This window comes from Magnolia sinica, chromosome 9 (assembly GCF_029962835.1).
Source record: "Magnolia sinica isolate HGM2019 chromosome 9, MsV1, whole genome shotgun sequence".
Taxonomy (NCBI): Eukaryota; Viridiplantae; Streptophyta; class Magnoliopsida; order Magnoliales; family Magnoliaceae; genus Magnolia; species Magnolia sinica.
The window spans coordinates 40,342,634-40,364,524 of record NC_080581.1 but is presented as its reverse complement, the minus strand read 5'-3'; the positions used below and the strand labels follow the sequence as shown (position 1 = coordinate 40,364,524).

General features: G+C 38.3%; 1 protein-coding gene across 1 annotated transcript in view; it reads right to left on the bottom strand.

Annotated features, from left to right (window-relative positions):
- Positions 1 to 554: 554 nt before the first annotated feature.
- Positions 555 to 21,891, bottom strand: part of LOC131255388 (uncharacterized) — a 38,209-nt gene continuing 16,872 nt past the window's right edge. Inside the window, exons 2-3 of the mRNA XM_058256088.1 lie at positions 15,518 to 15,705; positions 555 to 1,340 (exon numbers count right to left, since the gene is read on the bottom strand). Of these exons, the coding sequence (XP_058112071.1) occupies positions 816 to 1,340; positions 15,518 to 15,705 (713 nt within the window). The 3' untranslated portion in view covers positions 555 to 815. The remainder of the gene's footprint in view (positions 1,341 to 15,517; positions 15,706 to 21,891) is intronic.

The following is a 21,891-nucleotide window of genomic DNA, read 5'->3' as shown; positions in this document are numbered from 1 at the left end:
TATAATTGTAATTGGAACTACCCAAATAAGGTAATACTAAAGCCAACCAAAATATGAGGTATTGCCACATGCAAGAACTCCGTTTGAACAACCTGTCAACGAGTCCACAGCTTGAACCAGAGACCCCGTTTCTTCTGGAAAAACATAATTTGGCAAAATTTTCAAGAGCACCACTGTTGCATGCATTTTCGAGCACCTTTTTGTAGCAGATCCTCTAATCCTAAGTTTAGATCATGTTGAACCAACCCTTTTTTTTTTTCTTTTGCATACCTAATCAGAATATCCATGTGGTAGTAAAAAAGCATGGTGATGAGGACATATGCAACCACCACTGATACGTGACTACCTCCTCTATCAGCTAAACTTGTCATCAATTTGTCACACCATCAGCTGTAATATACTAATTTTCCCACTAAGTAATCCTGCAGAAAAGAATGCAGAACTGTCTACAGAAACTTGAATAGATTGACTATGAGATGGAGAACATGAGCACCAAGATAAACTTATCTCTGATTGATCATGTAAATTTATCATAATTAGTTAGCCACTGAACAAAAGCCAAAATGTCCTTTCTCAGATTTAAACCAACAATGATTCATATTAACATAAAATATACAACGATTTAAAAAATAGAGCAAATTCACAGAGCACAAAAGTTCTGAAGTGACCAGTCTTAACAAAGCATCAATAGCCAATTGACAGTGCAAATTAACCTGAATAGATTATGAACATGAGCAGATAAGCTTCTTTTGCCAGTTCCAAGCAGTACAGACTATATAAAATGGGCACAAATAACTTTACAGGATATTTTCAACTTACATGGTCTCCCCACTGTCGAAATCAAAATCATCAACAGTAAGCCAGTCACTCTGTTCTTCTCCCTCGGAATTTTTCTCCTGAGAAGTTGGTCTGACTACTTTGCTCTTGTCCCCATCGGCCTCAGAATTTTGCTTCAGTTGGACCCATTTGTTGGAGCCATTGGATGATGAAGCACAAGCATCCTGCACTGCCTTTGAACTAGCATTTCTACTAAATCCATCGTCGTCGTCGTTATCAATCTCTAGATCACTGAATGAAACATCTTCCTCATTTCCGAGCGGTTTTCCAGCATCAATAGAAGTTGCCGCCTCACCATCTTCTTCTAACCACTGATCAACATTCTCCTGCTCGTGGGCACTCACCTGATGTGCCGCTGCCACAGTCCCAGCCTTTTCCAGAACATCACTTTTCTCTTCCTGAATATTGCTCTCTTCACTGCCCACCTCACCCCCAGAGCTATGCAACCTTGTCTTGGTACTGTTTTGCAGCTGCTGCCGCATTATACTCCTCACTTCCACAATCTGCAAGGCAGTTGAACTGCTTGCATAAGAGTGGCTACGAGTGGATCCTCTTATATCTATAGTTTTAAAATAAGATATTGGCAAGGTTGTTTACAGCAGTAAAACACACTTGAAATCTTTTTTCTGAACAAAGACTATAGATAATTATACAAAGAAACTAGAGTACACACCGTCACGGCACAGGAATTACTTACAAACATAGCACGCATATGGATGCCATTAGAACTGTACACAAGTCGAACCGAGTCAAGCTTGGCACAGCTTGGCTTGGCTCGGCTCGGCCAGTAGCTAACCCCAGCTCGAACTTGGCTCCGCTCGGTCCTTGAGCCTGTCTGGCCAGCTCGGCTCGGTTCGGTCAGCAGCTCGGGTCAGTTCGAGCCGAGTTCGAGCCTGTGCAACATTTTCTCAAACACAGAATGCATCTTCAATTTCTCACAGACTGCAAAATAGTAACAACATTTTACAGGTATTTCTTCAAACACTCGGCGAGTGGCATCAAAATTAAGATATGAGGGCAGTGTTATAATGTAAAGTTTTTTTTTTTGTAGTGATTTCTTTAGTATCCATTCCTTCCTCGCCACCAACTGATCCCACGGAGAATGTATGCACCCAAAACAACACTTCGTTGAGTGATTTCATCAAACACTCGGCAAGCAGCATCAATATCAAAATAACCAAGTCACCGAGCTAATTCGATCCGAGTCGATTCGAGTTGAGGTTCGATCTGAGTCGAGTCGAGCTCGGGCAAGCTCGAACTGGGCTTGAAATTTTTTTGAGCTTCAAAAACCAGCTTGACTTGGTCCAAATCCAAGATTGGAAGGGATATAAACGCCACATTCATTGCATTGATCCCCAAGAAGGTGGTGTGGAACAAGTTAACAGACTTCAGACCTATCAGCCTGATCGGAAGCCTATGCAAGATCATTGCCAGGGTGTTAGCCACATCATTTCACCTGGCTCAAAATGCATTCCTTCCCAGGAGGAATATAGATGGCCTGTGCATAGAGAACAAAGTAGTGGACAATTTCAAAAGAAATAATAGAAAAGGATTTCTTTTTAAAATTGACATGGAAAAAGCATACTATTGCATTAATTGTAGATGATTTAATGATTTGATGACTTGATAGGCCAGATGGGCTTTGGAAACAGATGAAAGCAGTGAATAAGGGCATGCACATCAACAACCTGGTTCTTTCCTTCTTTTGATCAGCAGTATGTTGTTTGGGTTCTTCCGAAGTTTCAGCAAGATCTATTGGGAAGGCGGAGCAAATGTCAAAAATTTGAGGCAAATGAACCTTGCTCTTCTAGGCAAATGGACATGGCGTCTAGGGACAGAGCCTGAGGCCTTGTGGACAAGGATAGTCAAAGGTAAATATGGACGTTCTAAGGGAGGTTGGTGGACTAAAGATTCAACTCGCTACAGGGCATCCCACCTGTGGAGAGAAATTCTCAAGGCCAAGCAATCTGCTCTTCATCACATCAATTTTGAGCTGGGCAGTGGGTCCGCCATCCGCTTTTGGGAGGACCCTTGGATGGGCCACACGTTGTTGAAAGATCAGTTCCCCAACATCTTCCGTCTGGAACCTGTCAAGCACAGATTCATCTCTGATTGCTACTCCCTATCAGCAAATAATACGGTCTGGGAAATGAGATGCACTAGGAACCTCAATGATAATGAGATCTCTGAATTCGTGGATCTCATGGACTGTATCTCTAAATCGATGCTGCAGCCCTCAGCTCCGGATAAACTTATCTGGAAACTTCATCAGTCAGGATATTTCACGGTGAAATCTCTCTACGCCTCTTTAACCCCCTCTCCAACCTCCCCAGTTCATGCTTCCCCCTTTATCTAGAGAACCCCGGCTCCTCCTAAAGTTATTTGTTTCGGTTGGCTAGTCGACCGTAATCGAATCTTAACAGTTGACAATATCACAAAGAGAGGTATGCAGATAGTTAACATCTGTTTGTGCTGCATGCAAAACGCGGAATCAGTGGATCATCTTCTGGTGCATTGCCCATTCATCTCCCAAATATGGCTCGACTTCTGTCAACGTTTCAGCATATCCTGGTGCCTTCCTTATTCAGCTCATCTCCTCCTGGCTTCTTGGCACGGTCTCAGACTAGGAAAGCAAAGATCCTCCATTTGGAGAATGGCCATTTTGGCCATCTGGTGGTCAGTTTGGCTTGAAAGGAATGAGAGATGCTTCAATAACACCTCTTCCTCTCCTTCTGCCGTTGGGTCTAGAGCCAAGAGGCATATTGTTGAATGGGCAGCTAATGTTAAGGGCTTAAAAGATGTTGATCTTTGTTTTTTAGGGATTTAGAGCCTTTCTGCTATCTCAGCAGATCCGCTCCTCTTCTCCTCCCCTTCCTGTTCTCCTTTCTTCTTTTTTAATGAATTTTCTCGTTGCTTTTTAAAAAAAAAAAAGTTTCAGCAAGAGGACCCTCTGTCCCCATTCCTATTCACAGTAGTGGGGGAGCGTTTAAACAAGTCACTTGACAGAGCTGTTGGCCTCAATCTCATCTGAGGAATGGCACTTGAAGACGACCAGCCATCCAGCATGCACGTCCAGTTTGCAGATGATACCATGTTGTTCAGGGATGGAACACTCCGGGATTCACAACATTTCAAGTTTATCTTGGGGTGATTCAAAGTGTTGGCAGGGCTGAGAATCAATATGCCGAAAAGCAGAATCATAGGGGTCAACATGGATCAGCAGCAGATCCAATATTACCGTCTCAGTTTCACATGGAACTTTGTCCCTCCCAACCTAGATCCAGGGCTTCCGATGAGTATGGGGAACTTTCAGCAGACATCTGGAACAAGCTCATTGAGAAATACTCCTTCAAACTAGCAACCTGAAACAGTTCAAATGGCTCTCTATAGGTGGGAGAATCAAGCTGATTAAAGTTGTCTTATCGAATATTCCCACTTATCTGTTTTTTCTTTTCAGATGTCCCAAGAAAATAATCAACAACCTAGAAAGCATCAAAAGAACTTCCTGTAAGAGTAGCTGGGAGGATTGCAGGAAATTCCACTTGGTCTGGCATAAAGTGTGCAAACCTACTGTCAAAAGGATGCCTGGAATTCACTCGATACAGGATCTCAATAGTCTCTGATTATGAAATGGTGGTGGAGAATTGGTGGTGGCTGTTGTCATTTACTTCAGAAAATCATCCTGGCAGAATACGGGGCAGCACATAACAGGTGAGACAATCGCTTAGCTTCTGGTAATAGCAGGTCAGTTGTATGGAAGGAGTTGTCGGAAGTCGTCAGGGATCTTCAAGCAATTTATCAGATACAGTGGGGGACAGGAGCAAGGATAGTTTCTGGAATGATTTATGGTGTTCTGACACTTCCATTGGTTGTTCCACCTGTCAATGTGTAAGGAGGGAGTTATCCAGCTTTTTAGGAATCAGGAGGGTGCTTCGAATGTTTGGACACCGGTTTTCAGAAAGAATTTGCATGAATGGGAGATCAAAGAAGTGGTGGCCCTGCTTGGGACATTGGAAGGAACTTATATACCCTCCGGAAGGCTGCAGTGGATCACAGAGTTTGGACACTAGGTGTTTTATCAGTCAAATCTGCATACAGGTGCTGATCAATGGGGAAAGAAACAAGGTAGATTGAGCATCTTTCATTTGGTAAACTGAAGTCCCACATAAAATCAGGGTGTTCTTTTGGGAGGAATGTCTTGATAAGATCTTGACAAACAAGTAACTTCAGAGAAGGGGTCTCGCTTTGGTTAATAGCTGTGTCATGTGCAGGTTGCAGAGTTAAACGTGTATCATTTGTTGCTGAATTGTCCTTTCTTGTGGAAGATTTGGAGCAATGTGAGCTCTAAGTTCAGGCTGCAATGGGTAATTCCTGGCTCGATTAAAGCCTTCAGCGCCTAGTGGCAATCAGTACATGAGGTCATGTAGGAAGAGTGCTACAGAAAGAGGTTACTACTTACTAAAGCTTCTCTATCATGCATTTTGTTAGAAAGAAACAATTGGATATTCCAGGGCAAAGCAAAATCGGCGGGTCAGGTAATCAGCAAATTTTTAAGGTCAAATTGTGTTGAGCTTCTGCAGTGAACAGGGAATGCAGCATACTGAGGCAATGTGGTATCCACAATTGGGAAGCTATCCTGGCCAGCGGAAAGGAGATTCATGACAAAATGCATGGATGGTGACATACCAATGCGGGTTCATTCAAAGTCAAACTGAACTTCAATGGAAGTTTGATGGGAGAGGCTAGCTGGTCATGGTGGGGTTATTTCTGATAGCTCATGGTGTGTCATTCTCGAGTTCTGGTCCAGCCAAAGTTTGCAACCAGTGTTGTGAAATACGATCACATTTTCGCATATGCAGATCGCATATGCCAAATGTGCAATGATATGCAATTGCATACAGCATATGTGATCGCATATCTACCAATGGTCAGATCTAACTGTCGGCACTTTTCTTTTTCTTCTTTTTTTTTGCAAAAACAAAAACAAAAACAAAACTTTTGCCTATAAAAAAGCCCAAACCAAAAAAACAAAACAAAACAAAACAAAACAAAACAAAAAACATTTGCCGATTAAAAAGCCCAAACCTCCTTCATTTGCAACACTATCACTCCAAACTCTCTTTTACTCCATACATTCTTACTTCCAAGTGCCATTATAATCTCTCTTACATAGTTCCTAGTTCCAACCAAGTTCCTACTTTTCTACAAGATTAAAGTGAGAAGATCAAGCAAGAAGAGAAATTTCTCTTGAAAGATCGAGATTCAAGCTTCAAGCAAGATTCAAGGAAGATACAAGATTCAAGCACTCATTCTACATTTCTCTCTCTTACATCCTAAATCCTAGTCCTATTTTTCTTCTTCTTCATTCATTCATTCAACATCTCTTCGTTCATTCATTCAACATCTCTTCGTTCATTCATTATATTTATCTTCATTCATTTTCTATATTCTAGAATCTACGATTCTACATAGTACATACCTACAATGTAATTCTCACTACATTCTATTTCTCTCTCACATTCTAATATTCTATTTCATCTTCATTCATTCTAATTTCTAATCTACATTCTTTCTCTAGCCTCTACATTCAATTCATTCATTCATTCATTCTCTCTCTATCTTTCTCTCTAGTATCTACATACATTCTACATTTTTTCCCTCTCTCTTACATTCTATTTCAAGTGTAGGCTATAAGATACAACCTATAAGTTACAAGTTACAACTACAAGATTCAAGATTCAAGAGGGAAGAAAGTCTCAACTCTCAAGACAAGAATTTAGATTCAAACCAGGGTTGTGTTGTGTACATGTGTAATTGATTAATGTAACTCTCTCTCTCTCTCTCTCTCTCTCTCTCTCTCTCTCTCTCTCTCCTAGTCTAAAACTACAACTCTTCTTCCCAGTCTTCTTCTTCGAAACCCAAGCTGAATGACACAGGTTGAAAGTGCAGGCACTATCTTAATACTATAGAAAATAACTATATAATATGTGACTTATGTGGGTATGTGAATTCCAATGGCATTACACATACATAAGAATCAAATGCAAGAGCATGTCCCAATATTAGTCTAGAAATCCAAAAGGAAATCATAACGTGTATAGATAAACAAACAAGAAAGAAATGTGATAGTGTCGTACTTCGAGAGGAATTTATGGAACAAGAAACGTATAAAAATATAAATGTAGTTGATGTAAATGAAGATAGCTCTAACCCTATGTCAACAAGCCAGTTTAGACCACCGGCCTCAAAAAGAGCTTGTGGGCATGGGTGTTGCTTTTACCAAGCCAGTGTTTCTTTCAACACTGTTAAATTGAAAAGCTTCAAAGTTATGGTTAAGGCGATAAGTCAATTTGACTTGGGGCTTAAACCTCCTTTATATCAGGAAATAAAGGAAGATATGCCTCAAAGTTGAAGTTGATTATACACGATCTTTCATAACTGAATATAAAGAATTATGGAAAACCTATAATTGAACACTCATGGCCAGCGGAAGGACCAATAAATCTAGTCGGACTCTAATAAACTTTCTGGTGAATTGTCCAACTGGGACAATATTCTTGAACTTCGCGAATGCATTGAGTCATCCTCATATGACAGATTACTTGTTTAAATTACTAGATAGTGTATTTAATAAGTATGAGAGGAATAAATTGTCCAGGTAATCACAAACAACGCAGCCTCGTATATACCCGCCAGTCATTTTCTTATGAAGAAGAGACGTCGTTTATTTTAGACATCTTATGCGGCCCATTGTATTGATCTTATGCTAGAAGATATAGGTAGGTTATTCTTAAAAGTGATTGTCGGGCTAGAAGAATCACAATCTTTATGTACAAACACGCCCTTCTTCTCCATCGAATGAGAAAACACATTGGGTGTAACTTGCTATGTCCAGCAGTTTTCCGTTTCACTATAGTCTACTTAACACTACAAAGATTGCATTTAAAAAATCCAAACTTAGAAGCTTTGTAGTGTCGGCCGTTTGGACAAATGGGCCTTGATCAAAGAAAGGTGGAGGGAAGGTAGTCCAACAAACCATCATCTTGTAAAAATTTTAGACACAAATGATAAAGGCACTAAAAGCGTTTAAACCCTTAGATACTTCTTCTATCATGTGATTCTTGTCCTGTCATCCTCAAGTCAAGATATATATATTAAAAATAAATAAATAATAGTAGTCTGATATACTCCCCTGCAACTTGATTAAGGATTACTTGATTGGTTGTCAGGGGAGTTATTTTAAGTACAAGTTCAGCAGTGTCAAGTGTGTGCTTACTTGGTGAATGTGTGGATAATGGACTAATGGGTATATAGGAATACTTACCCTAATAAAAATATATACTTACATTTACAATAATAAAATTCACGAGTCACCACCAAAATGAAAATCTGTTTTATTGTAGTTGCTCAACCTCCACGTCATCGTCATCATCCAGCTGCAGCTGTGAAATAGGTGTTGCATATCCATAATATTCAGTGTCAATGCCAAAGGGAAAGATCAGGTCGACTAAACCAGAGGATGACTAATCCTGACTAGGCAACGACTCCAACCCCGAGTAAGGATATCCACCAATGCCCGTCGAATAGTCGTACTGGTGCCTGCACTCAGGTTGTTGAGAATCTTGAGATTGAAAATGTGTCTCTGATGAGTAACTTAGATTTGGATCTGGATATTTATAATCATATGGACATGGATCGGGAGGACTAGTCCAACATTAATGTGACGAAACAAGTACCGTATAACTATAATCGCATCAGCCATAAGAATATCCCTCATAGTGCCCAGGACCATGGGCCTACTGATGTTCTGGACCTCCCAGTGCACCACTAAACCTAGCCTCCTCCTGCTGGTTGTATCGTGACTCAATACACTCACAAGTCCAACCTTGTGCACCCTGTCGATATTCATCGGCCTCACGATCTGTAGATGGTTGTATGGTGTGCTGAGCAACACTAGAAGTAGGACCAGCATAGAGGGCGTCATCACCACCACCATCATGATCATCCGACTCAATCTCGCTACTACTACTGTTCGTACTCTTCTGTTGAACTTGAGCTGGACTTTGCATGAAAGTTGCCCCTCTTTCTGGGTCTAACACAGCTGCACGACTCTCTTGCTGCGACGTGCGTATTATTGAGTCACTAACTTCCAATTCTTCACTATCTTCTTCAATCTGTTTTTCTCTTGCTTTCAACCAAGGTAGAAGCAGGTCGTCCTCATCATAAATATTGTTCAAGATTATTAGACAGTAGTTCGTGTCACTGGCGCCTATAATGCTCCTATAATGCCACTGCATTCTTAGCCTCATGTTGTAGTGCATGAAGACAAGTCTATCCAACGTCCTAGTCTGCAATCTATTCATATTCTGTGAATGAATCAGTGCAAAATAACTCCAGTTCCTTCCGCAGGTAGAAAATGTTGTCTAGCTCAAAACTTTTATTGCAATTTGTTGAAGAGCCTTCATACTCTCTCCGAAATTCATCCACCATTTGGCCAGTTGCAACCTAGTTACTGCGTGTTGTGCAAGAGCATCTCCAAAGCTACCCTTGCGATTTCCAAATGTATCTAATTCATTCAACGCCTTTATTTGCATATCTAACTCAGACTTTAAACTCTTTATCACATTCTTTAGTCCGACACGAACTTCATTATCCGCAACAAATGATTAGGCATACTAGTACCCAGGATTTAGGTAGTAACCTGTTGCATGAAGATCGTGATAGAGTTGTGTTGTCCATCTCTTGTCAATCATCTTCCAATAAAACTCACAGCTTGTACAATCACGTTGAATTGCCAACTTCAACTTATCCATAACATCGTAGAAGAAGCCCATGGTAGGTACTTCGTCGATTTCAACAAAACGGAGTACCCTCATTAGTGGCTCCATCACCTTTACGATCATCTGGACCTACTTCCAATATTTGTTGTCTCTTATGATGTTCACAACATCGACTAGTGTCCCTGATGTCTTCTTACCATGTTTAGTGTTGAGCCAATCCCAGGAAGCGAACATCTCACTCAACTCTCCTCTATGCTAGTAATAAACTCTCTAAGGCCATAAAGTTTGTTGCAAATCTAGTCGCCACAGGCTTCAGCAATTCTCGTCCCTTCGTGAACTTCCTCATTATTGTGACTACTTAATTATGGTTGTAAATAAATGTCGTCACTTATCTTGTCCTTTTGACCATTTCCCTAACACTCTTCTTCTTCCCAATATCTTTCAATATAAGATTAATACAATGGGTGGTACATGGAAACCAAAATAGGTGGTCTCTTTATCATCAACTTTTGTCCTGTAGCCTTATATGTTGCTTCGTTATCTGTCACAATTTGAACCACATTCTCCTCTCCAACTCATCCACCACTTCATCCATTAGGGAAAAAATATAATTAGCAATTTTTGTTTTGGCTAAGGCATCAATTGACTTATGGTACACCATTCCCAAGTGGCAGTACACCATAAAGTTGATCATGTTGTGTCTCGTTGGGCCAGTCCAACCATCGCACATGATCGTGCATCCTCCGGCCTGCCATATGGGTTTAAAGATAGCCACGTATGCTTTTACATCCGCATACTTGGCATCTGTCCATTTCTCCCTAATCTCCCTAGCCGTGGGAGCTTTAATTCCTTTGTCTGCTTCTATTGTTGCATCAATTACCACCTACAAATACAGAGAATTAAGCGCGTTAGGGGGTATGTCGACATGTATAAATAACTTTGTTGCTGCCCTACCTAACTTCTCAATGGAAATTTTACTCCACATTTGTTTTATCTTCTTTTATTTAGTTAATACTTTCCTAAACAGGATTAGATCAACAGAGGGTCTCCTTAGCTCATTTACTTCTTCTTCCACATGTACAATGGCATCACATAAAGATGCCCCCTTGTCGGCTGCCAAACATACATCTTAATTCACCCAACTACCCCCACCTCCACTTACAGATGCCTTGTCGGCTGCCAAACATACATCTTAATTCACCCAACTCCCCCACCTCCACTTACAGATGCCTTGTCGGCTGCCAAACATACATCTTAATGAGTATCACGTATAGACCCCCTCGCGTCAAACATGCACCGACGTTCTTCCTCTTCACAAGCACAAGCTCTCTCCTAATTATAGTTACTTCCCGATCTGAATCTTCGTTAGAATCAATAATATCTTCATCACAAATGCCCATATATTCAGAACCAAACACCACTTGTCGAGCCGCCTCCGGAATCTCATCTTTCTTCTGTCCAGCAGCACGTTTCCCCTTCGACTCATCCAAATTAGTTGTATTAAGGTCATTATTTCTTTTAGTACTCTAGTACATCCCGCAACTTAACTAATGCGGGACAATTAACCACTTGCTCTAAAAGCTCAAACTGTTAGAGTATGACGAATTAATCCCTTTATCTCATAGCCCAGGCCCCACGTCTCATGGATTAGGACCTCAGCCGAACCCCCCTCGTGAGCTCGTGAGCCCCAAATCACATGGGCCACCCACCCCGAGTGTCCCCGCATCCCACAAGCTATCCTACTCAAGCCCAATGTGAAATGCGCATTAATCACCCCCGGTGAGGAGTCTCGAACACGAGACCTCCCCCGTGGGCCCAAAATCACATGGGTCACCCACCCTGAGTGTCCCCGCATCCCACTGGCTACCCCACTCAAGCCCGGTATGAAAATGCCCCTGCATTATTAACCCTTTCGATGTGTCAAATGTTGTTTGAGTCACGTAATTCTACCAGTTATTAGTTTATCACAATAGTTGCACTTTATTTGGTGCCTATATGAGTCTACTCGACTCTCTAAGTTTAAATACAGTTTCTATACGAGAATGAATTAATTAAATCTCGAAACTTAATGTAAATAAATTAATCAAATAACTTTCAAACTTCTGAATCTAATCAATAAAGAAGAAATTAAGTTCTAAAACCTACGAAGCTCCAAAGTCCAAAACCTGTCCAAAATAAATAAATATATATAAACATAAAGTCATTAATCCGAAAATTTAAAATATATATATATATATAATCAGTTGCATAATTTGTTAAATGCATATTGATATGTTATACTATAATTAACACATCAAATTCAACCATTAACACAAAAATAGATTGAAAAAAAAAAATCCTAATTTTAAAAAATAGGCCGAAAATAGTCCGAAAATAAATAGAAATATATATATATATATAAAATCAATTGCATAATATGTTAAATTCACATTGATATGTTCTACTATGATAAACACATTATATTCAACCATTAAAACAAAAAAGATTTAAAAAAATTGATTTTTCCTAATTTTAAAAAATCGGCCGAAAATAGTCCGAAAATAAAAATATAAAAAAATAGAAAATTAGTTACATAATATGTTAAATGCACATTAATAGGTTCTACTATGATTAACACATCATATTCAACCATTAAAACAGAAAAAGATTGAAAAAATAATAATTTTCTAATTTTTAAAAATCGGCCAAAAATATTCCGAAATTTAAAAAAAAAAAAATAAATAAATAAATAAATATATATATATATATATATATATATATATAATCAGTTGCATAATATGTTAAATGCACATTGATATATTCTTCTATAATTATAACATCATATTCAATCATGAAAACAAAAAAGGATTGAAAAAAGAAATGTTTTTTTCCTAATTTTTAAAAATAATCCGTAAATAAAAAATAAACAAAAATAGAAAATCAGTTGCATAATATGTTAAATGCACATTGATATGTTCTACTATGATTAACACATCATATTCAACCATTGAAACCAAAAAAAAAAACAAAAACAAAAAAACAGACAAAAAAAAACAAGCTACTAATAATTTCTATTGTACAAATCAATTAATGCTTCTACAATATTATAAGATCGAGGAAAATTTTATATATATATATATATATATATATATATATATATATATATATATATATATATATATATATATAAAATCAATTACATAATATGTTAAATACACATTGATATATTCTTCTATAATTATAACATCATATTCAACCATTAAAACAAAAAAGGATTGAAAAAATGAATGTTTTTTCCTAATTTTTAAAAATAGTCCGTAAATAAAAAAATAAACAAAAATAGAAAATCAGTTGCATAATATGTTAAATGCACATTGATATGTTCTACTATGATTAACACATCATATTCAACCATTAAAACAAAAAAACAAAAAAAAAGAAAAAAAAATGATTGTTCCTAAGTTTTAAAAATCGGCCGAAAATAGTATGAAAATTTATATATATATATATATATATATATATAATCAGTTGCATAATATGTTCAATGCACATTGATATGTTCTACTATGATTAACACATCATATTCAACCATTAAAACAGAAAAGAAAAGGAAAAAAATTGAAAAAAGAAATGATTTTTTCTAATTTTTAAAAATCAACAGAAAATAGTCTGAAAATTAAAAAAATAAAAAATTTATATAAAATAAGTTGCGTAATATGTTAAATGAATATTGATGTGTTCTATTATGATTAACACATCATATTCAACCATTAAAACAAAAAGGGATTGAAAAAAATATATATTTCTCTTAATTTTTTAAAATTGGCCAAAAATAGTTTGAAAATAAAAATAAAAAATAAAAATAGAAAATCAATTGCATAATCTATAAAATGCACATTCCTGTGTTCTAATTTGAATAATGCATCATATTCAACCATAACAATAGAGATTCAAAAAAAAAAGGTATAAATATCTATTTTTGAATAACCGCTGAGCTTCGATTAAACAAAATCCTTGAAATAACTTGTTTTGATCTTCAAATTCAAGCTAAGAGTAGTTAGAATTTGCAGTAGAATATTTTAAGAAATAATTTGGAAGAGAAAAGTGCCAAAAAATTAGAAAAATCGCAATTTAAAAAGACCGAAAAAAGTAGCCATTTTTTACCATTACGAGCTAACCATTACGGGCGGGCAACGGCAATTATGGGTTGTAACGGCTGTTGTCACCGTTTCGACCCCGTATTGCGTACAACCAATACGTAACTAATTTTGAATACCTTGGAAGAAACAGAAAAGTTGAAATATACATGGAAGAAGCAGATGACGATGATGATGATGGTGGTGATGAAATGCCACATTGGCAAGTGGATCAATGTATATAATACTAGACATTTAGATTTTAGACTACTAATATAATTTTGTAACTTGTAAGCTGTAAGTCGTGTTAGTGTATAAATAATAAACATTAAGATATAACTTCAAAATTGTATTTATACAATAAATAGCTTATTGATTGTTTTGTTAACTACATTGTCGAATGTTGATCTACTTCATTCATTTTTTAATTAATATTATTTCTCACAAACTAATTTTATATATGTAAAATTACTACATTAGTAATCTGTTAACTTAGGGAAGTTACCCTCAAGTTCTTATATTTTTTTACATTTTTTCCCTTATTTTTCATTTTTTCAAAAACAAATTCTTATATATATATATATATATATATATATATATATATATATATATATATATATATATATATATATGCGCGACTGCATATGCGATTGTGCGATCACATATGCGCACAGGCATATGCAGCCGCACAGAACTGCATATGTGGTTTGACAAGATTGTTTGCAACTCCATTTGGGCAAAAGTTAAGGCTATGCGGCAGGGATGAAGATCTCAGTATTTAGGCAGCTCTCTCCCCTATAATCGTTGGAGTGGATTCTAGGCTAGTGACTAACTGGTTGAAGAACCAAAGTCGGCCTTGGATTTTTGCTAACAAACTAGAGGAGATTGCTAACATCAACAACTCCTTATCAGTCCAGCTCTCTCCCATGCCAAGATCCGCAAACACTAAAACAGATTGGCAAAAGCCGGAGTCAGGAATAAAAAATACAGATCTGTCTATTGTTGAGATGGAATAGAATCATAGTTCAGGGACTACTTGTTAATTGTGCGGTGGTGGGGTTTTTTCAGGCCTAGTTTTAATTTAGATTCGCTGTTTCTTCTGTCTTTTTTCTGTACATTTGTGCATCTCTTTCCTTTCTTAATGCATTGATCCATTCATTAAAAAGGGGGAAAAAAAAAAAACCAACTTCTTTCAAACTAGGAACCTTAGTCAACTAAAGAGTAATGTGATGCTACCATAGCGAGTACCGTTGCATGATCCCATAGCACGATATTTTAGTGCATTACAGTAGCATTGTAGTGTAGCAGGTACTGTAGCGCATCCCTTTTTTACAATCACGCATGTTAGAGGAACCTAATCTGATCGGACCTCAAATCAGGTGGTCCATGGATCTGATGCAATAGATTTGGATTGCCAATTTAAAAACCATGGACAATTAGATTGGCAGAAAACCAATATAGATGTACTTCCACAAAATTTTAAAAACATGGCAGAAAAATTGTTAAATGAAAGAAATGTATATGCAGGAAACAAAGGCCACAATTGCAATATATGCCATGATTATGGAAAGACAATATAGGCAACACTGGAAAAATATAGTGTTTTAGTTTTGAATTATTATAGAAATATACTTTAAAAAAGGTATGAACGAAAAACCCTAAAATTGCATCAGATATTACACCTATTGAGGTGCTCAGGAATTCCTAGTATTTTGCTGAGAGAATGTATCTTAAGAGAACAAAAATGTAATAGATGCCATTAATACAAGAGCAAAAAGGCCTTACCTGGGGGGTTGCTAGAAGCTCAGCATCATGCTCATTCAGTATTGGGTGCAGCATAACAAAATATATCTTCCAGAAGCATCCCTCACTCATGTTACTGGGGCAAAGCGTAAGCTTAAGCGCCGCTAAACTTGGAACCAAGTGTTCAACAGTTGATGCATGTTCCCTTTGAGCATCGGACATGTCAAAATCTGCAAGGATGTATGCCACATTCAGAAGCATCTAATCTTTAAATGGTTTGTTACTAAAGTGCTGAGCTCGTTTCTTTGATAAATGAGGTACTTTGGTAAAATATCAGGAAAAAGAAAAAAAAAAAAATTTGTGGTATTACATACCAAGAAAGGTCATTGGCCTCTTAGTGACTAGCAAGGTATTCAATAACAGTAATGCTAGCCCACCATTACTGTTGCGATACGGGCCGTAACGGCCTTTAATTGAAAACATACTGCCAATGTTTCAATCACATAATTGCCAAAAAGTTGCATGGAAAACTAGTTACACCGAAACTCTTAGATGTAGAATTTGAAGGAAGATGTATGGGTACTATTTAGAATATCAAAATCCTCTGTAGACACCACAATACTACTCAATAATCATCAAAAAAAGGGTAACCATGAGGATTCTAACTATACAATCCCTCACCTAGGGTTTTCTAGAAGAGTCTCACCTCTAGAAAATAGTTTCTAATCTGAAAAGATGAATAAATAAAATAAAGGAATTCCATCCAAACAAATTATCAAAATCAGTTCCATGCATATGGCTTTATATAGTCTTCCCTTTTAAAAAATAAAAATAAAAATAAAAAAAATAAAAAATAAAAAATTCTTCTATAGTCTTCTTTTCCTAGCCAAAATTAAAGAAACCCAGTCAAAGCCCTCTTTTCCATACATATGGTCCATGTAAATCATGCTCTAATCCTAATAAGCTTGCAAATTAAAGAGAACTAAAAAGGAAGTTATATAAGTCCAAAACTTACTAAAATATTAATACACAACCATATGATTGGAGAGAGATTTTTCCACTTGTACCAACCCAATTACACTCAACAGTTGTTGTATAGACCAGTGTATGTACTGTTGGGATTGGTAACCCCAGTCCAACCAGTTTGGTAATTTGGGCCATCCAGTTGGATTTGTGACAGTCCAATCAGAACAATGAATATTCCCAGATCTGTCATTAAGGACCTTGATTTGGTCTCAAATAGATCACCACTTAACTCACTTCGACCTTTGATCTCGCCCAGATATTCAATTTTGGAAGTTGCATGGATCTAATATTCAATCTGGGAAGACAACCTAATCATTTGATCTAGACCCATGCCTGATTTGATATTTGAAAACTTATAACAGCTATTACAGCCATTACAGGCCTGTTACAAGCCCTTTTTTTCAAAACAGCTGTTACAGTCCCGTATCGGGTGATGGGTCCAACTGCTACATTTCATAATGGCTGTTACGTAACCGGTTTTTAATATTATGGATATCTGACTTCAGGATAATGAGGTTGATACAAATAATCATGCCATTACACATTCAATCCCGCAGTCCTTGCCGGGAATATTGTGGAGGCTTCTATCCAGGGTTTCAGAGAATTTCAGGATTTCAGTGCATTTGGAGCATCATAGAAATAAGATAGTTTCTCCGTCTTTTCAGTTTCTCCTAAACTTGTGTGTGCCATTTGGATTCTTTTGAAGCATTCTCAAACTAATCTTTCTTTCAAAATGTAGGGAAAGCAACATAAAGCCATTTATTTCCTGCCCATAAATATTCACGCGATCTAACAATTCCCACCATTTTCCACACAACATCTCGCTCCCTTTTAAGCCATCTTGTTTGCCTTGCAAATCAGTCACCATGGCCCACAACTGCGACCTGTTAGAGATAAGGCCAACTGATGCAGGACGGATAGTCTAACCTAGAACAATGCAAGAGAAGAAACATAAAAAAAGATTACCTAGAAAGAGAATAAAAGAAATAAGATAATTGAAATCACTCTATGGCTTCACACAAAACTCCAATTACATGAGGAATTTTGCTCCAAAACAAAACAAGAAAATTTCATTCAATAGCCAATAATCCCCTAGGCTTCACACGTCCAAGCTATACTCTATTTGGAGTGTTTTTACAAAAAATACCCTTGATACTATAAAATATCCAAAACACCCCTAATATCAACTAAATCATAAAATAAACCAAAATAATCAAACTAACTAAACAAAATAAATAAAACTAGTGTCCAATATGAGTCAACAATCAAGACAACCCAACAATCAAAATGGTCCAACGGTCAAGTTGGCCCATCATGCAAAATCCAATGGTCCGACAGATGTATCCAATCAATCCAACAGTCCAATACTCTCAACTAAGCAGCCCACATGCATCTTCCCAGTGTGGAGTCTTCAAAGATGCATGATCATGCATGTGGCGTCTTCAATGTGGCTAGGAACTCAAATTGGGCCCACTGTGCTCCATGTAATATCACCTAGAAATAAAGAAACTGGGGCAACTTTCATCCTCCTCTGATAAATTTAAAATGTGCTCGAATGTCCTCATCAACTCCCCTCGGGAAGAAGAGTTCGCCTCTGATGAAATAAAACTAAGATAATGCTATAGGAGATCCGGGTCTACTCTCTGAAGCCCGATCTCTATAATTCATGTACTGCCTGACTCTAGCTTGTTCTTCCACTTGACAAGAAATTTCTCAAAACCTCCGTGTCTAGTAGAAATCACTTGTTCATCCAAGATACATTTTATCTATTCTCTTTTGGTAGGTATGTATGGTAAAGGAGGTAAATGCTGGGAAGGCAAGAGCCACGGGACATGGGACAGGTCGAAAGCACCACCATCTGGGCCAATGTAAGGGTTTGGAGAAGGCTAATGGCTAAAACTGTTGGACCCTTAAAAGACACAAGATCTTCCATATTGAATGTAGAACTAATGCCCATATCAAATGGAAGATCCACAACATACGCATTGGAACCTAATTTTTTTCAATATTTTATAAGGTCTTGCACGACGGGCTTGTAATTTCTTCTTGGCCCCTTGCGAATACCGTTTTGGCCTTATCCGAACGATCACATAATCTCCTACTTGAAATTCTTTAAACCTACAATGAGAGTCGGCAAATATTTTGTACTTTTCATTGCTAACGTTAATTCGTTTTTTAATTCCAACATGTAAGTCATGAGTATGTCATGCAAATGCATCTACGAATTCTGAAGGTCTATAGGAAACTGACATGGAGATGAGATCTATAGGCTTCTTACGCTTGTAACCATGCATGACCTCAAAAGAAGTCATGCCTATCAACCTATTGACTGAACTATTATATGCAAACTTTGCGACCAGTAAAATTGAATCCCTAGTCCTAATATGGTCATCCACAAGACATTGTAACAAGTTACCTAAGCTTTGATTGACCACTTCCATTTGACCGTCCGTTTGAGGGTGGTATGCCGACGAGAACTGAAGTCTCGTACCCATCATGTGCCGAAGTGTCTTCCACTCATCTCCTGGGCAAATACGTATCTGATGATACCTGCTTTTGAGGTCAATCTTGGAAAAGATCATTGCACCGGCTATCATATCCAACATGTCATCAAGACGCGATATAGGAAATAGATACTTTGACCGTAATCTTGTTGATGACCTGACTGCCCACGCAAATGCGCCAAGTGTTATCTTTCTTAAACGTGAGGGTTCGCACAACACATGGACTCAAGCTCTCCTGAATGAACAATTTTCTAAGAAGCTCATCCACTTGCTTCTTCAATTCCGCATGCCCCGTGGGATTCATTCGGTAGTGAGGAAGGTTTTGTAGAGTCAACCCGAGGACAAGATTGATAGCATGATGAATGTCCCGCATGGGGTGGAAGCTCCTTCGATAGGTCCTCTGGGAAAACATCAGTTAACTCCTACAACACCGGAATCACTTCAGGTGGCAACTCTACACTAACCTCGAGTGTAACCTCTCTTGCCACGAGGGCATACACCATCAAATCGAATTTAGTCTCCCTTTCAAACTCTTTGGCGTTGATTATGTGGAGAGACTTGGGCTAGAACTTCCTCATATCTTTTGCATCACCGATCTTAACATCCTCCTTCCCCAGGGTGCTTCTGGGCGAAAGAGGATTTAGCTCTATCCTCTTACCTTCATGAATAAATGAACATGTATTCGAATGGCCGAATAGTGTCACATCACGATCATAAAGCTAAGGTCTACCCAAAATGATGTGGCCTACATCCATAGGCAAAGCATCACACCACAACGTGTCTTTGTAGTAAGTAAACTGAAAGGAGATAAGACACTGCTAAGAAACCGGTATCAAAGACACATTAACCCATGAAACTCGATAGGGTTGAGGGTGAGGAACAGGTTTCAAACCCGAACGAAATAGCGGAGACTACGTTGGTGCAACTACCACTATCAATTATCACCTTGCAATTTTTGTAACCACACTTGACGTGTGGAAAATTGAATTATTGCGTCAATCATCACTCTCTTTGGCCTAGGCTAAGGCGCATCTGACAATTGCAAGTGACACGATCTCAACTCATCCATCTTCTTCATCATTAACACCACTTCCGGACTGATATTCTTCTTCTTCGCAATCGCCCTGATCATTCGCATTGTCCTCAAACTCACCAATCATGAGTACCTTATTTCGCTCTTTCGTAAGGCATTGGTATGCAAAATGGCCATATCCTTGGCAGTTGTAATACCGCACTTGCTCACCTACCCTCGGCTAGTACTAGCTAGACCTTTGCCCTTAACATCCCTATTAGTGGATTAAGTACTAGTAGGGGCTTTGAATTGACTCCCAAAATTAGGCTTAGCTCCCTAGGGAGTGGCCCTAACATTGAATTCCCGAGAGTCGAATTGTCTCGTAAATTGTGGTTTCAGATACTGCTCCAGCTCTTGTACCAGTTGATAGGCATGCTCTAGGGTGTCGATGTCGTAAGGAATAAGCTCTCGTTGAAGCTTGGGTCAGAGGCCCACCTTGAAACGGGAAATGGTCACTAACAGGTACTAAATGTTGCATCAAATCCTATATTCATCAAACTTGGCGATGTAATCAGCCACGAGCATTGATCCCAGACAAAAGGATTGCCACTTATCTAAATGTTTTTTACAGAAGAGAGAGGAAGGTACTTTTCCTTTAAAATCTCTTTCATCTCGGCCCACAATGAGACCAGGTCATCTCTAAACCTCTCCATCTTCCTCTCGACATTCATCCAAAACAACTTGGCTTGGCCCACCAACTTCATCTCAGCGAATCTCACCCGACGGTGATCGAACAGATCGTACCACTCGAAATAATGATCCCTGTCCGCAAGCCAATCGAGGAAGGCTTTGGGATCTAAGTGACCATCATAACTCAATGCTTCAACTTTCACATTTTTCATTACTCGCTCATCAGGATCATGGTGGTCTTGATACTAAGGGGTGGCTGGGTACGCACCCCACCACGACCAACACCTCGACCACGGCCTCTTCCACGTCCTCCAACTTGATCTCCCGCTTGAGATTGGCCATCTTTCCCATCGTCGGGGTGTGCCTAGTGTGAAGTTTCCAACTGAGTTGCACAAGTGTTGGTCGCCACCAGTTGGTTGTTGGTGTCTTTACTTTAGGCCTCAAGAGTCACAAGACGGTTACTCATGGCATCAATGGCCTTGGGAAGTTATTTCAAACTCATTGTGGGGTGTAAACCAAAACCACGCCCAGTATGAGTGAGCATAAACCAGGGATCTAATGGGAACCTAAGAACTAAAGACTCTAGATGCAATGTGATGAGAATGGGAAGATTGTTAACCCTAGGCAATATGAAAAACTTACTCTAAATGCAGCATGAAAGTCCTATGCTAATTTGAGGACCATGCTAAACCTAGTCTCTGATACCAAAATTTGATGCAGGATGGATAATCTAACCTAGAATGATGCAATGAAATTAATCGACGAATTAATTATAGAAATTAAAACACAAAAGAAAACTAATTTATCACAAGGTTACAAAGTTCAAGCATTAAAGGATGTTCCAATTCAAGATTACGTACAATTCCGTAATGTAGGACTTAGAGGATATTGATTAATTAGGACCTATGGAAGGTAGAACTCCCATCTAGCATAGGGATAAATCTTAATTCAAAGGAAATCATTTAGTTTTATTAGGGTTAGGGTTTTAGGATTTGGGAATTGAGGTTTTGGAAATTATATTTTTGGGAATTAGGGTTTTTGAAAATTAGGGTTTTTTTTAAATAGGGTTTGGGAATCTAGGGAATTAGGGTTTGAAGATAGGAAACGAAGAAGTAAGAAGGGGGAGGGGGGGTGTCCATACGAACAGCTGTACAGTGCGTTCGTACGGTCTTACGGATCAGTTT